General features: G+C 38.1%; 1 protein-coding gene across 1 annotated transcript in view; it reads right to left on the minus strand.

Moving 5' to 3' along the window:
* The window catches only part of TRA2B (transformer 2 beta homolog), a 32,045-nt gene that overhangs the window by 14,767 nt on the left and 1,011 nt on the right, over window positions 1-16,267 (minus strand). The window contains exon 2 of the mRNA XM_048863184.2: window positions 8,056-8,189. Within this exon, the coding sequence (XP_048719141.1) occupies window positions 8,056-8,189 (134 nt within the window). The remainder of the gene's footprint in view (window positions 1-8,055; window positions 8,190-16,267) is intronic.

Here is a 16,267-nt window from a genome sequence, read left to right on the forward strand (position 1 = left end):
CATAAGAAAGACCCAGTTTGGGAATATTTTAATGAAGTTCCTCTATCTGTGGGTAAGATGGGCATGCGTACAAAATGCAAAGTGCAACAAAGAAATGCAAGGCCTTATTGCCCGAATGAAACATCACGAGAAGTGTTCCTTCTCAGAAGGAAGCTGCGTTGAAGATGATGAAAGGAACATGGCTGAACACGCAGGATCTTCAGGTTGGTGAACTTTTTTATTTCATATTTCTTTCTTAAGCACTGCCTATCTTCCTTCTGGACTAGTCTTGAATTCTCATGTTTGATCAAAAAATATAGTTGTTATTCTATGGTACTATCATTGTAGATGCAGTTGTGATAAAAAAATAGCTAAAATAAGTAGATCTTCCTTTTACAATTTCACCTTTAAAGTAGTACTGAGTGTCAGTGAATGCAATGAGTAATACTAAATGAGCAGTATGGTGGTAATTAAATAACTGCATTGACTTATTTTGTTTAGGAGAATTTCATCCTCAACATACAGGATTCTGAAGACTATCCACCTTCACCATCACCATCATTTTCTACAGTTTCAGAATTATCTGCCAATGATAGTGTTTCAGTCACATCATGTATGTCACATAACCACAGTATATCACCTGTGGCAAAAAGAAAAAAAATCTGTCATCCAGAAACAACCATAGATAAGTTTGTGATAATAACCAGCAGATTACAAAAAGTGGTAATTGATGAAAACATTGCCCGGTTTGTTTATGGAAAGGACAGTTTGTTGCATAGGACTGAGAACCCACACTTCATTAACATGGTTCAGCATTAAGACCAGGATACAGTCCACCCAACAAAGCAGATGTTGCAAGCAAATTGCTGGATAATGTGTGTGAAAAAGAAATTGAGCAGTGTGCAAAAGTTCTAGAGGGTAAAACTGTCAACCTGAGTCTTGATGGGTGGAGCAACGTCCACGATTCTGTTGTATGTGCTTGTGTGACAACAGAAAAAGGGACCGTCTTCCTTACAGAAACAATTGATACATCAGGAAATGCGCACACAGCAGAATACTTACAAGAAGTAGCAGTCAAAGCTATTAAAAAACTGAAAAAATTTAAGTGTCTAGCATGCAGCTTGGTCACAGACAATTGCTGCAAATATATCCAAGATGAGAAGAAATTTAGGAGAGCGCGAAGAGAGTCCCAAGCTAACGACACATGGTTGCAGTGCTCATTTGATGCACTTCCTAGCCAAAGACTTAAGTGTTCCAGAAATAAAGGCGAATGTTGTTGAAATTGCAAAATACTTCCATATCAACCACTTTACAGCAGCAGCTCTGAAAAAAGTGGGAGGAACCAGGCTAACTCTCCCACAAGACGTGCGACGGAACTCAGCAGTGGACTGATTTGAGCACTACATCAAGAACTGGCCTAATCTGATGACAGTTTATGACCAAAATCGTGAAAAAATAGCTGGCACTGTCACAGCTGAAGTTCTCAACATTGGGCTTAAGAGAAATGTTGAACACATGCTGAGTACCCTGAAGCCTATTTCTGTAGCCTTGAACAAAATGCAGGGAAATACCTGTTTTATTGCTGATGCTGTTGAAATTTGGAAGGAACTAAGTGAGATCTTAAAAAGAGAAATATGCAATGACAGAGTTAAATTACGAGCATTAAAAAAACGAATGGGACAAGCACTATCTTCAGCTTATTTTCTTGCAGATATTCTCAATACTTAGTACCAGGGTCAAACCTTAACTGCTGAAGAGGAGGAGTTAACATGGACAAGGAGCTGACATGGACATCCACCAATCATCCCTCCATAATGCCAACTTTAATAAACGTCAGAGCTAAGGGTGAACCATTTAAGAAATATATGTTTGATGATTATGTTTTAAAGAAAGTCACACCAGTGAACTGGTAGGAAGTCACTTAACCACTTGGATTCAGTGATAATCTCACTTAAGAGCGGTAGCTTCCTTCCACTGGAGTGGAAAGAGTATTTTCTTCCTTTGGACTAATTCATTCCAAATTGAGAAATCATTTGGGACCTGAAAAAAGCAGGAAAGCTTGTTTTTGTTTTCCAGATTATGAACAAATAGAAAAATGAAGGTGAAGACGACTGAGTTAACAGCAGAAGCCAATATTTTTAGTTTCTCATGTTGACCTGGCTGACAGTCTATTTAATTTTTGTTTTTTAAAAAATATTTCAATTAACTATTTTAGTTAAATATCTGCTTCAATTACCTTTGGTAAATGAAATAACCCATCATTCATTTTCTGGTATAGCTGTAAAACTAATCTGAAAATATATCACTTTAAAAAATGTATAGTGTGTACCTTCTAAAAATGAAGCCTACATCTGAGTTGTGAAGAATATGTATTAAGGTTATAACAACCAACAAGAATGCACTCTTATATAGAAATCCATGATTAAATGGAGTCTTCCTGACTACTGACTGAAATCATGATTTAAAGCAAGTCCACCCTGGAAAACCCTTGAGCCCCTAATGTTACTGATATCTGCTGAGACAACCAGGAATCGGGTGTGGAAAGGCATAGTGGAATCCCTGTTGCAGGACCTAGTGCAAATAATCTGCCTTTTTGGTGACAACAGGTGCAGATGCTGGGGTTGTCCGATCTCAAGCAAGGTTCAACAAGCTGCCATTGTCAAGCAGAGCCATCTTTCAATGCAATGACAAAAAAAGGTGATGAGTCTTCTCTTGGATTATCGTGACCTCCAAGTCTGATGACGCCACTACCAGTATCAACAAGTCTCAAAACTGTCTGTAGTCATTAGGAAGTGACAAAGATGTAGACATGACTGTGGAATCTGAAGACTTAAGTTTCATCATGACTTGGAATCACTTTCTGCTTCCTCTCCATTTGAATATGACAAGTCATCATGATGTCAGTTAGGGACAGAGACTGCATTTTAATGTACTTTTACCTCTCACAGGATGAACAAAAAAAGCAAGTTCTTAGGATCTTCTGGCCTCCAGAAAGTTGACAGAGATCCTTGACAACATGGAGGTAAAGGGGACAGGAAGAGGGCATCTACACCAATGTTTCCCCACCAAACCTGCACTGCCCTGGAGAAGAAGGCCCAACTGGAGTCTAACTGGAGCCCCAAGTGGAATCTTCCCAAAAGCCAAAGCCCAAATAACCCAGAAAAAGCCTTCATATCCATACTATATGAACCCCAGGCTGACCGAGAGCCCTCTAGAACCATGATTATGTATCAGGAGAATGGTAAATTCTCCAGATGCAAAGTAGGGATCCCAATGGATCTCTACAGATAGCAATAGTCACTGTACAGATTGTAGAAGGGGTATCAATACAAAGCGACCAGCACTGTGAAAGGGAGAGCCAGAAGTAACACGGATCAACATTCACTGGAAAAGCTAGAGATGTGCCTTCGATCTGCTCCTGTGCTGCACTCCTGTGCTGTGCTGCTGTGGATTTACATAAGAATGGCCCAACTGGGTCAAACCAAAGGTCCATCTAGCTCAGTATCCTGTCCTTCTGACAGTGGCCTATGCCTGGTGCCCCAGAGGGAATGAACAGAACAGGTAATCATCAAGTCATCCGTTCCCTGTCACTCATTCCCACTTCTGGCAAACAGAAGCTAGGGACACCATTCCTGCCCATCCTGGCTAATAGCCATTGACGGACCTACCCTCCATGAATTTATTTAGTTCTTTTTTGAACCCTGTTATGGTCTTGGCCTTCACAACATCCTGTGGCAAGGAGTTCCATGGGTTGACTGTGCGTTGTGTGAAGAAATACTTCCTTTTATTGGTTTTAAACCTGCTGCCTATTAATTTCATTTGGTGACCCCTAGTTCTTGTGTTATGAGAAGCAGTAAATACTTTGTTATCTACTTTCTCTACACCAGTCACGATTTTATAGACTTCAATCATAAATCCTCTAAGGCGTCTCTTTTCTAAGCTGAATAGTCCCAGTCTTATTAATCTCTCCTCTTAAGGAAGCCGCTCCATACCCCTGATCATTTTTGTTGCCCTTTTCTGAACCTTTTCCAATTGTAATATACCTTTTTTTGAGATGGGGCGACCATATCTGCACACACTAATCAAGATGTGGGTGTACCATGGATTTATAGAGGCAACATGATATTTTCTGTCCTATTATCTATCCCTCTCAATTATTCCCAGCATTCTGTTCACTTTCTCAGAGCCAGTATGGCAATCTAGCCACACAAGGCCACAGAAATCACTGAAATAATTTAAAGTCTCATCCACAAAAAATTCTTAAGGAATCAAAGAAAAAAGGTCTGGAATGGAAAAAAAGGTTCCCTCCACCTGCAGCTTGCCACAGGAGGAAAAAAGCCAAGGTAGATGGGAAGCACACAACTTCATAACTTTTACTCTGAACACTCAGTACTGGTAGGGAGTGCTCAGATGGTCGCAGAAAGCACAGCTTTTCTATAAGTCTGCCAAAGCTGAACCACATGTGGAGAATCTTACAAATGGGAATATGCTACAGTCACCTAGGGGGAAAAAAATCATCCTTCAGGGCATAATCCAACCACAGATTGTCAGGTTAGAAAGAAATTTCCTTAAGAACAGGTTCTTTTGCATCCTCTTCTGAAGCATCTAGCAGTGTCCCATCTGTGACAGGATATCAGACTAGATCAGGATTGCGCAACCACCCACGCACATGACATTCACTCTGCAAATTAAATTCTAAGCAATTTTTAAATTAGTCTCATTGGGATGCTAACTCAAGAGCTAATCACCACATTAATGTCAATAAATATGATCACAATTTAGTCAATGAAGCTGGAAAGAGGGTAGGCAGTGAATCCTACATGGGGGTGAGTATCAGAAGTTGCTGCAAAGACAGAAATCCAGAGGAAAGAAGATGGGAAACAGAAGAGGGCAAGAAACAATGGAGACTAGAGAAAGCAACAAAGGGCAGAAATAATGGTGGTCAAATTTACATGCTTTTTCACTGAATGTTAGAATAAGGTACTGAACAAATAAGGGCTAGTAACCAGATGTCTTGTTGCTACGTGAATGCCATATTCCACCCTGACCTTTGGAAGTTCTCAGGTTGAGAGTATTTAGCCCTAAACATATGCGCCAGCCCACAGACCATAATTAACAATGGAGTTAGCCCTCTTCAAAGAATGAGCTAGCTGTACATCACTGGACAAGATGGACCACTGATCTGAAAAACTCCTGTCTTATAATAGATGTGTTCCTTATGTATACCCACCTTGCTTTTATTCTGCTCATACTACAATGCCAAGAAAACCAAAAATCCTGTGCTCAGAACTGTTTATTAATGGGATGTCTACACTGCAGCAGCACAGCCACAAGTTCTTCTGTTGATGTAGCTCTCAAACTTTCCAGACTACTGCACCCCTTTCAGCACTGATTTGTCTTGTGTACTCTCAATTTCACTGATGAAATATTAATTTTTAGATTCTGCTCATGCTTTTTATGTAGCCTGTTGTAACACTAGGCAAATATCTAGATGAGCAAATGTAACCCCTGGAAGACCTCTGTGTATGCCTAGGTATATGTGTACCCAAGTTGAGAACTACTGATGTAGATACGGTTACACCCTGTCAGATTGACTCTACTGGGGTTGGGTTAACCTAACCACAATGCTCAGGGCATGAAATTTCACAACCCATAGCAACGTAACTTAATCAACCTAATTTTATGTAGACAAGGCCCTAGCATCAATCATATGCTTATACAAGCCAGCTGAAGGCATTTTGCTCATACAGGTGTCAAAGAGCACCAAAGACAAATGCACAATTATCATTTTGTGCATCATCAGATTTGTCTCTCTCTTCTACTGGTGTGTCAGAAAGAACCCAGTCTAGCTCTCAGAACTAAAGCTAAGTTTGTAGGGCTGTTTCATTTCTGAGCAGAACCACTTTTAAAACGACTTGCCCTTGACCATGTTCAAAATCTGAAAAAACTGGAAATGGAATGTAGGTACCTTGGCTCTTAAGTACACCTTAACACAAGGCTGTAATTCTACTCAAGTTAGATGGTTAAGCCAGTGGACTTTGTAAACTCTGCAAACTGACTATTTCCAGTTCAAGGCATTTAAAGTTTATTACAGTGTCTCTGTTCCAGGTTCATGAAACACAGTGGTCAAAAGCTTCCAATGAGAGTGGACATCCTGTAAAGCTAGTAGGCCGAGGAAATTATAAATTCTATTATAATGCTTGTGATCTTCCCAAGCTCAATAGTTATTGACTTCTTATTTTCTTTAAAAGCCAAGAGTTTAAAAGCCAAGAGATTAAAAGCTAATACTGTGGCAACATTAAAGTTGCAGTATCAACTATAAAACCTCAGTAAGTCCCCAAAGTTATATTAATTCCTTTCAACATCTGGCTACTTGTTAATTTGTATTTTATTGTACATTAACTGATGTTCTTATCCATTAGAACATCTAAGCCTTTTCTGAACGCTCTTGGTGTCCTCAGATCTCTCACAGCAATGAGTTCCACAGGTTAATTATGAACTGTGTAAACAGGAGTTTTCATTTTGCTTTTCAGTTTCACTTGATACCCCCTTGTTCTTTTATTACAGTCAAGTGTAAACTGAGTGCAGGATTTACCATTCATTATTTTGTACACATTTATCATATCCCCTTATTCATTTCTTCTCAGAAGAGTCCAAATAACTTCATACAGAAGCCCCTTCACACTCTTAAGCATTTTGTTGCTCTCTCCGAACTTTTTTTTTGTGGCAGGGTCACCAGAACAGTATTTAAGAAAAAGGTGTACCACTGATGTACATAATGGCATGTTTTCAGTATTTTTTCTATTAATTCTTTATACAGCCTAACACTTTGCGCTTTTATACAGTCAAAAAAAGTCAGTGTGAACAGCTCAATGAAAGCCACCTCTGCTCAGTGACACCTACGTCTCTCCCCTGAGTGTTTACAATTAAATTTAGAACCTAGCAACATGTATGAGTAAAAAGAAAAGGAGTACTAGTGGCACCTTAGAGACTACCCAATTTATTTGAACATAAGCTTTCGTGAGCTACAGCTCACTTCATCGGATGCATTCAGTGGATGCCACTAGTACTCCTTTTCTTTTTGCGAATACAGACTAACACAGCTGCTACTCTGAAACCTGTCATGTATGAGTAGTTCAAATTATTTCTTTTAATTTGTCAGCACTGAATATGTAGATCAGAACAATAGAACACCGTACAATAAGCCATCTTTATGTACATTAAACAAAGAAAAAATTGGGAATTGTGCTTTTTTAAAAAAACTTAATCTATTAAGACAGTCTGAAAGGTGTGTAGTTTGTAAAACCTACCTCCCCCTCCCTTCTCTGCTTTTGTATTTAAATCTTGAATTCAGGCCATATGCCATGGAAGATGCTATGGTGACTTATGAACTAGTGCAATGACATCACAAGAGTCAAGAGAGGGGAAGGAGTTTTAGTCAGACAATTTAGCAGTTTGTAGACATTTAACTATCAAATATTATGCCACTGAGAGACAGGAAACATTTTATTAAACTGATAACACACACCCCCCCCCTAAATCAGGGGTTCTCAAACTGGGGGTTGGGACCCCTCAGTGGGTCACAAGGTTATTACGTGGGGGGAGGAGGTGTCACGAGCTGCCAACCTCCATCCCAAACCCTGCTTTGCCCCCAGCATTTATAATGGTGTTAAATATATATATAAAAAAAGTTCTTCATTTATAGGGGGCGGGGGGTCATACTCAGAGGCTTGCTATGTGAAAGGGGTCAACAGTAAAAAAGTTTGAGAGCCACTGCCTTAAATGAAGAGGTGAGCCCATACATGTGAAGACTGCAGGAGTACTTCCAGAGGGGGAAGGAAATAAGGAAGACCTAACTTGATATACCTGAGGTTGAAAGAAAAGCAAGAGTCTTCACATCTCACGTATTTTTATGTGTCATACAGCAACTGAAATGGCACAAGATTGTTTTTATTCAAATCTTCCGTAGGTCTGTTTTAAACCTTTGGTACCAGATTCAGGCATAGCTTGATTAGTTTCCACCCCACCACTGTCAAAACAAATTCAGACACACTTCTGTGTTGTAGGTAAACTCACCTAGATTCAGACCTGGATCTAGATTTTGACCTGGATCGTCTTGAGTCCTCCTTGGATCGAGATCTTGCAGGAGTGTGCCTTGCAGACTTGCCGGACCCATGAGCACTTCCGCTTCTGGAAGCAGAACGGGATTCCTGCATGCAGATATTGAAAGTCTAATTTGTACACAATTTCTGGGTGATCTAAACTCTGTAAACAAGCTCCAGTGAAAAAAATGGTAAAATTTGCATCTCAACTATGTGTCCGGGCAGTTGAAATTAGAACTGCCTAGATTTTAAGAAGTTTTTTTCCCTGGTAGGCACTTCTTTACCCTGCATATGCTTTCTCTATTAAACAGATAATGCATGCATGTTTAGCAAAATATACAGGGACACATAAACAGACTAGTAATTACTTAGCGTAGTGCTTTCAGATTCCAGATTACTTCTTATCTTAACTTCATTTTTATTCCTTTTCTTCATTCTTCCGTTTCAAATTCTGACTTCTTTCATCTTCCCCACTTCACACAAATTGCTCAATATTCTATAAGTGGGACTTCTGGTCTGATAATTAGCATGCATTCACTTTCTTTTTTTTTTTCAAATTTCAGCTTCACTTATTCCTGAGCTTCAAATAATTCTCATTTATAAAACTTGTCAAATGACGACTTCCGCATTTTCCTTCTTCAACATTAACCTTAATAGAAAAAGAACAGGATGAAGAATATTTTAAAACTCCAGGATAAAATCTAGTGCCAAAACTGAAACTAGAAAAAAATGCTATGGTTTTTGGACTTTTTTATTATATATGCAGTTCAAGACTTGGACCTACCAATTTTTCTATTACTTTTTACATGGATGTCAAATCAGTCTAGTATTGGGTAATTGTGCATTCTCTATTTATGCCTAATTTAAAATTAAGTGTGCAATGGATTGAAGATTTACCGGTCATTTTGACATGAAAAATTTCAACGGCTACTATATTTCACACTTCTTTAGCCACATATTTAAATCTTAATCAACAAGAAAATGTTTAAGTGTCAAAAGGTCACCACTGCACTTGAATTTAGTTAAACTGAGCAAACCGATAATCTTTTTTAATTCAAAAGTACAATTCAGTTGTATATTAAATGACTTAACCTTACAATGTTCCTTTATGTCACTAATACACATTATAACAATTTTGAAAGTGTGATTTTAAAAGCTAGGTATGTGCATGTTTAGTTTGCCTGCAAACTCACTGCACATGCAGGTTTTGTATTTCCATATGCAACCATGGTAATTCTGCACACAAACTGAAGATGCAATTGTGCATATCAACATTAATTCTGGTTCTCAAAATCTAATGTACTATTTATACCATTGTTTACTACTTGTATTTTTCTTGATATGGATAATGAATATACCCTAGTTACTTACATTTTATGATTTAAAAGTTTCTAGCCAGTGCCACGTTCAACTTTCATACACAATCACAAGGCTGCAACATTTGGGTTGCAAACACTGGAGAAGCATGTTAGTTTTGAAATATTGGTTGGGGAAGTTTTTTGTTTTAAAGCTCATGGAAACTTGTCTATAAATAGCAAGCTTTTTCCAAATTAGATTTCTTTAAATTAACATTTTTGGGCCAAAAATTACACTCTTCTTTTGTCAATTCTAATGATTTTCTCTCTTCTTTTTAACTTCATATTCCCAGTGTTTGGAAATTCATACACAAAGGTTTTTTCGTACTGGATAGTCATTAGCTGAAGTTTAATTTTAGTTGAAACCACCACTTCCACACAACCAAAAGAAAAGCTTGTTCTGCTGTGAGTTTCACTGTTTATGTTGACTACCATTAATGTTTAAAATATCATGAAGTGTTAAGTGAGAATTTATTTCGAAACAGCAGCAATGGCAGTTAGAAGTCAGATATTCCTCTTATATTTGAGAAAAAGTAATCAACTATACTACCCAGCTATGAAGAAATAAAAAGCAGACCTTAAGTTTTCTACACTAAGCAGTATTTACTATGAGTAGTCTTTTACAGTTTCATGCAATGAGAGCTAATATGATTTTTCTAATTAGTGTGAACATTATTTAATCTGGACTCAACTACTACATTTAAAGAAAAATTCTTAATCCACCCCAGAACTCTGCCTCATTTTAAGTTTCTATGAACCAATTCGATTTAAAAAAATTTGGAACTTAGTTGTCACTTCAAACACAATTTCCTTTTGCAAAGTACTTTATGCACAACAGTCATAAAACCAGTAAAGGCCAAAATGTCTTGTAGATTAGGCTTCCTAAACCTAACTCAATTTACTCAGTGTTTTCCAAATATACTCCTTTTAGACCCGGCAGAGAAACATACTGAGCATTAAAAATTCCCATTGCTTCTATAATCCTAGTTTTAAAACCACTAGACTTGGGAAGAATTTGAGCATTTGCTTCATTTAGTGACATTTGTCCAAAAGCCTTAATCCACTTGTTAACACAGAACATTGTCCTATGTGTAGTTCATACACACTTTGCTATATTCTTCATAAACTAAGCTCTCATTTTTAAAGAAATTTCTAGTTCTTTGTGGGTCTCAAACTTGCAGACAAAGAGCAATACTATTGTATGAACGCCCAACACCCATTTTAAATGGCATAATTTCTAAGATTACATTTTATCCAAGAAACTCATGTGTTAAAAAGATGGGTCACTTTACCTATATTACCACTGCAACAATATCTGAGGTGGAACATGTTAAACCATTTAACATGCCAGACAATTACAAAGGTTGGCAACACACTGTTTCATACAAATGCAGAGGTAACCATAACTAAGTGGAATTCCCTTCAAAAAAAAAAAAAAAAAAAATTGCAGGAGAAGGAAACCTAAAAAGAGGAAAAAGATAATTGCTTAATATCTACAGCCTAAATAAAGCAATTGGCTTCTCTCTCATTCAGCTCTCTCTCTCCTGTAATTCTTTCAACAGAAGTCATGATTCTATGCCCAACCCCTAGTTTCAGTCTAACTTTCTATAAGATCTCCCCAGGTTCCTTTCTGGGAGTCTTTGAAGAACCTATTCCCTCCTCATCTCTAAAGAGGGCACACATTACTGCAATAATCCTTAGAAGACCGAGGAAAGCTGGACATGACTCCAGTAGAGCATGTCAACACTACCCCTCCACTTGGCAAGAAAGGAAGCACTCCCTTCACAGAATATATTGCCTCAAATACTAGAAGCCCATGGAGCAGAGAATCTGATTTGTTTCCCCACTACATCTTCATCAGTCTCCTCTCATCTAGGTGCAAGTTTCTCCCACAGTTGATTCTTACATTTTTCAGCTTCTAGTTTGCTTGGTTTTGCTCTTCCCAGTCTGAGTTTTCCTCTCTTCCTACTTCTATTGCTTTATGCTCCTCTCTGTATTAAGATTTCTCTTGGAAGCTTGCTATGCACAGGAGCAGCAAAGGCAAGGCAAGTTTCTGCTTGTGCTATGGCTGTGGGGAAGGGTGGCAGAAGAGAAGTTGGTTCTCCCTCCCCAACTCTATGCAAGAGTGTGAATCGGTCAAGGATTGTATTAGTTTCATACCACTGCATATCCCATTTATGGAAATAGCAAACGTTTCTAATTGGAAATTTGTTTATCCAATGTTTTATATCTAAATAGTTTTCTAAACCTGAATTTCAGAATTGCAGAGAGGGCTTTTTTTAGGATTGTAACTCCCCCATCCTTTCCCTGTATCTGATACTATATTCATTCACATTTTTCCTTCATTCATTCAACTTTGGATTTTGAGAGTCCATGGGAGCCAGCAGATCCAGGGTCGTAGTTCCTGTAGCAGTCATGCCACATATTTTTGGCATACACATGACAAAACATACACTTAATGCACTTAAAAAGGAAATACAAGAGACCAGAAACTCAAATCTGCGCCTTCTGTGTTTTCATTATTATTCGTGGCATTCCATTAAATTATGCTACTATAATAGAACAATTAAGATACTACTAAAAATATGGAAAAGTTATAAAATCAGAATTATTTCTAAGAAGGTAGATTGTTTTCAAGAATGCTCCATGTGGTGAAAGCTGTAAGGCATAAGGCAAGCGAAAACAGCTAAAAGAAAACCTTGTATTTCTACAAACACTTTAAAATAACATCTCTCATTCATTTCTATAATAATTAAATGACAAGTAATAGGGCTTCAGTTATCTTAAAGGGATAATCAACTTGAATTTTAATTTAAAAATATAAGCAGTTTCAGATAATGCACTTAACCCTGATTTCCTGTTAATTTGTGAGTTTACAATCACATTTTTCGAAGTGTTTTTCCTATTCTTAGCTACTATGTAAAAGTTCCATTTAACAGGAGAAAAACTGAATCTTTCAGGTTTTGTATTAGTAGATAAATTCAGAGATGTGATATTTAAGTTGACTGTGTCCTAATGTTTAGAATGAGCCATGCTTAAGTATTTTCACCAAATGGAGTTGACTGTTCCTCTCATAGTTTGAATACTATTGAAAATTTCTTATAATAATTTCTTATTCACAACACTGGGACATGTTCTTTATTTATTAGTAAAAAATTTAAAGTTGATGTGTAAGCATTCTATAAACAAGGCACCAGCAGGATACGTTAAGTCACTCATATAAAGGACAGAGGACATTCAGTACAACTATAATTATCTTTCACTGGCCATGTCTTCACTGGAAAAAGGTGTGTTTTTCAAAGTTGGTAAAAAAGCAGCCAAACAACTTTTTCATTATGAAGACAAGGTGAGTAAATCCTCTTCTGAAAGAGGTTCAGTACCTTCAGCTCTTATTTGGTCATTCAAAGGAACAGGATCAGTATTCGCAGGTCTCAAACATTACCAAATAAAAGTACACAGACCCAGGTAACCATCCATTTTCCAGAAAGACTGTTAACTCCAAAACGTATATTCAGAGTGACCAGAACACCACTGAACCAACATGTGGCATAAAAGCTCTTGAAATAAGAGAAGGAACAGTTGTCAGTGTTCATTGTGAAAAATGTTGCCATTTATTTCAAATCCTGGATTTTGCACAATTTACATCACCTCACTTCATCTTGGGCAGGTCGTCAGTGAATACATTTCAGGGGCGTTATCATACTGGGAGACAAGCACATTACATCTCACTCAATTACTGGGCCCCCAGCTTTACTACCCAACTTCTAGCTTGAAGCAGCTAAAAGCCACTTCTCTCTAACCTTGCAAAAAAAAGTACTTAAAAATACTAGAAAAATGTCACAAAAGCCAGTGTTGTTGTTATGTCAGTACCAGGATATTGGAGAGACACACAAGGTGGGTGAGGTAATGTCTTTTATTGGACCACCTTCCGTTGGAGAGAGAGACAAGCTTTCAGGTAAAAAGCAGCTCTGTAAGGTTGAAGAGCTCTGTGTAAGCTCAAAAGCTTGTCTCTCTCACCAACCGAAGACAGCCATATAAAAAATATTACCTCACCAGTGTCTCACATAAGACAGTCTTAAAACAGCAAATCTTATAATCTAGTCTAAAATAGCAGATTTGTGGTAGCTAGTTGGCTGTGTTCTCCATTTTTATTTTTTAAAATGTGTGAAATGTATGAATTTTCCCCAAAAAAACCCCAAGTCAGTAATATTACTCCTGTGTGGCTGTGTTTTATAATTAAATTAAATGCTAGTGAGACATACCTGATTTTAAGTCTTGTTTGTGTCTATGTTGATAGGGGGTTGCTTACATATGCAATTTTCTGAAGCCCCAAGGTCAGGATGATGTATAGTTTAAATTTCACACACTTTCTATAATTTATAGTTTCTATAAAACTATAGGTTTTAATATAGCTTCCATAAACACTAATCAGAGACGCAAAGTGGTTATGTTGGCAAATTACTCAAACCCTGCCAGTATTTTCTTAATCAAGTAGGGCTTCTGCCAGTACACTCTCATATAGCTACCACAGTTCGGCAGCCCACTATGAACAGGGATTAAATGGTATAAACAGAAAGTATGTTCTTTTCTTTGCAGAAAAGTTCAAGATGTAGAGATTATGAAAAGATTGGAAAAACACTAGCCTAAAATCTGATAATGTCTAGCATCTTGAATGTACCCTGAAGTTTAAAAAGGAATTCTGCCCCTAATTGTTGAACATTTAGGGTTACTACACTGCAATGTAAGCCTGTGTTAGAGCCTGGTATCAAGGCTAATGCCCTTGTGTCTCCACTGCAACTGTGTTAACCCAGGATCAGGACCCTGCAGGTCCAAGCCCTATTGTTCGGAAGTGTAGCTGCAGCCCTCCTTGACACATATCCCAAGAGTCAGCTGGAAGTAGCCCACATTTCCATGCAAAAACTTCCTGAGCCCTCTTACCGCCAACAATCTGCAATCCACTCTATTGAAAAGGGAAGCTACCCCCAGCCCCCCTTTTGAAAATCAGAGCACCTCAGGTCAGTGTTAACCCATTTGGTTCAGATCATCATTCTGCAAATACACTACCAAAATCTCCTGGGTTTGCAGCGGAAAGTGAGCAGATCGAGCCTTCTGCTTCCTGGTAATGTGCTGAGGGGGCTGGGCAGTAAACATGTCCTACCACAGTCCTACAGCTAGATTGGCCACATTTTCGGGAGGGGGGGGGGGGGGCGCTAGGGACTCTGGGATATGGTTACTTTGACTTAGGTCTGCACACTGCAGCGTGGATGCCTGAGCTCTAGGTTTAAGCATGGGTTAGAAAAGTCTGAAAGTAGGGTTTAAATACAATGTAGACACTCAAGCCCAGAGTTCCTTACCACTGGTCAACTGATTTGAGTCCCACTAACCCTAGGTTTATACTGCAGTGTAGCTATACTCTTAAGGTCAGTACTACTGTCCAATAGTAGTAAATCTGAGCCACCGGAAATTCTACACATGCTACTGGAAAGATGAGTACATGGATAAAATTTAAGATTTCATACTACCACCCTACATATTCGTTTCTATGGAAAGCTTACGTTTTACTTTGATTTTTTTTTTAAAGGAAATAAAAACCTCTATGACAGATTTAAAAACTCAATTACCAAACAATGTGTAGAAATATAAACAGCTACATAGGCCTCAGGCATAACGGGAAGTCAGAAAATTTCATTTAAAAAATATGTATTTTTGCAATGTTTCAATTTAAACTAATTACTCCATTTGGATTACACTGACAAGCTTCCCCCTCCTTTCCCCCCCCCCCCGACCACCAAATATCTAAATAATTCACCTCTCTTTTTCTGCTTAACTTCCATTTGTTATATTTGACCCAGCTAAATATAACATTTTTGCAGTAAATGCTGCTTGTTTCAGAAGTTGCCGTTTACTGTACCGTAACTGCAATACTACTACTTGGCTTTCATAGAAAATTTTGTGCCCCTTGTGAACACGAAGGATAATACTGTCCCAATAATCACTGTTTGCAAAACCAAAACTTCAGGACTTGTAATTTCAAGCAGTTGATACTGTCTAGATATACCAGTCACTTTGAAACATGATTCAGGAGGCCAAAATATCTGCGCAGAATAGAATTGTAGCTATTTTAAGAGGCAAATTTATGTTTTTAGACATAATTAAAGGGCCAAAGTTCAATGTATAAAAGATTAACTTACACAAGCAACTGCAACTTTTGACTATTAAACATTCAGAAGTGCATTACTACCTGCATAGTGAAATCACGAACAGAATTATAACAGAAAGCAAGTAACAGATGTGTTGCAGTGTGGACATGCAGAACCACTGAAAACTATCTTACTGCCACTCCAAAGATTTTCCCCTGTAAAAGATCTTCTCCAAAGATTTCTACCTGTGATCAAAGGGCTAACTGTATACTGCAAAAGTCTACAGTGTTCTTATCTGAGCAATTATGCTATTCCAGTTTTTGGGGAAAAAACACATTCTAAGACACTGTCATCCTTGACAAGCCCAGTAAACTGCTATGAAAAGTTACATAGTGTTTACAAGCAGCGTAAGGTTTGACAGAGTGCTCCCCTCATAGTTGTAAACACAGCAAGAACTCAGGTTCAGCTCCATTCTCCCATCCCATTGACTCAGGCCCCAGCAAACGCAACGGATGTCTATGCCAATACTAATGGTAAAGCAAGCTGGCCCTCCCCATAAGCTAGCCCTCAAGCTCTATATGCATTTTAGGCACCATCAATAGCTTCTGGTTATTGATAGTTTGTCAAAAGCCGTCACACCCAACCATTAATAGCAAGATAACAGGGACAGTACAGGCAGCGCCAGTGCCTC

This window comes from Caretta caretta, chromosome 9 (genome assembly GCF_965140235.1).
Source record: "Caretta caretta isolate rCarCar2 chromosome 9, rCarCar1.hap1, whole genome shotgun sequence".
In the NCBI taxonomy this organism is placed as follows: domain Eukaryota; kingdom Metazoa; phylum Chordata; order Testudines; family Cheloniidae; genus Caretta; species Caretta caretta.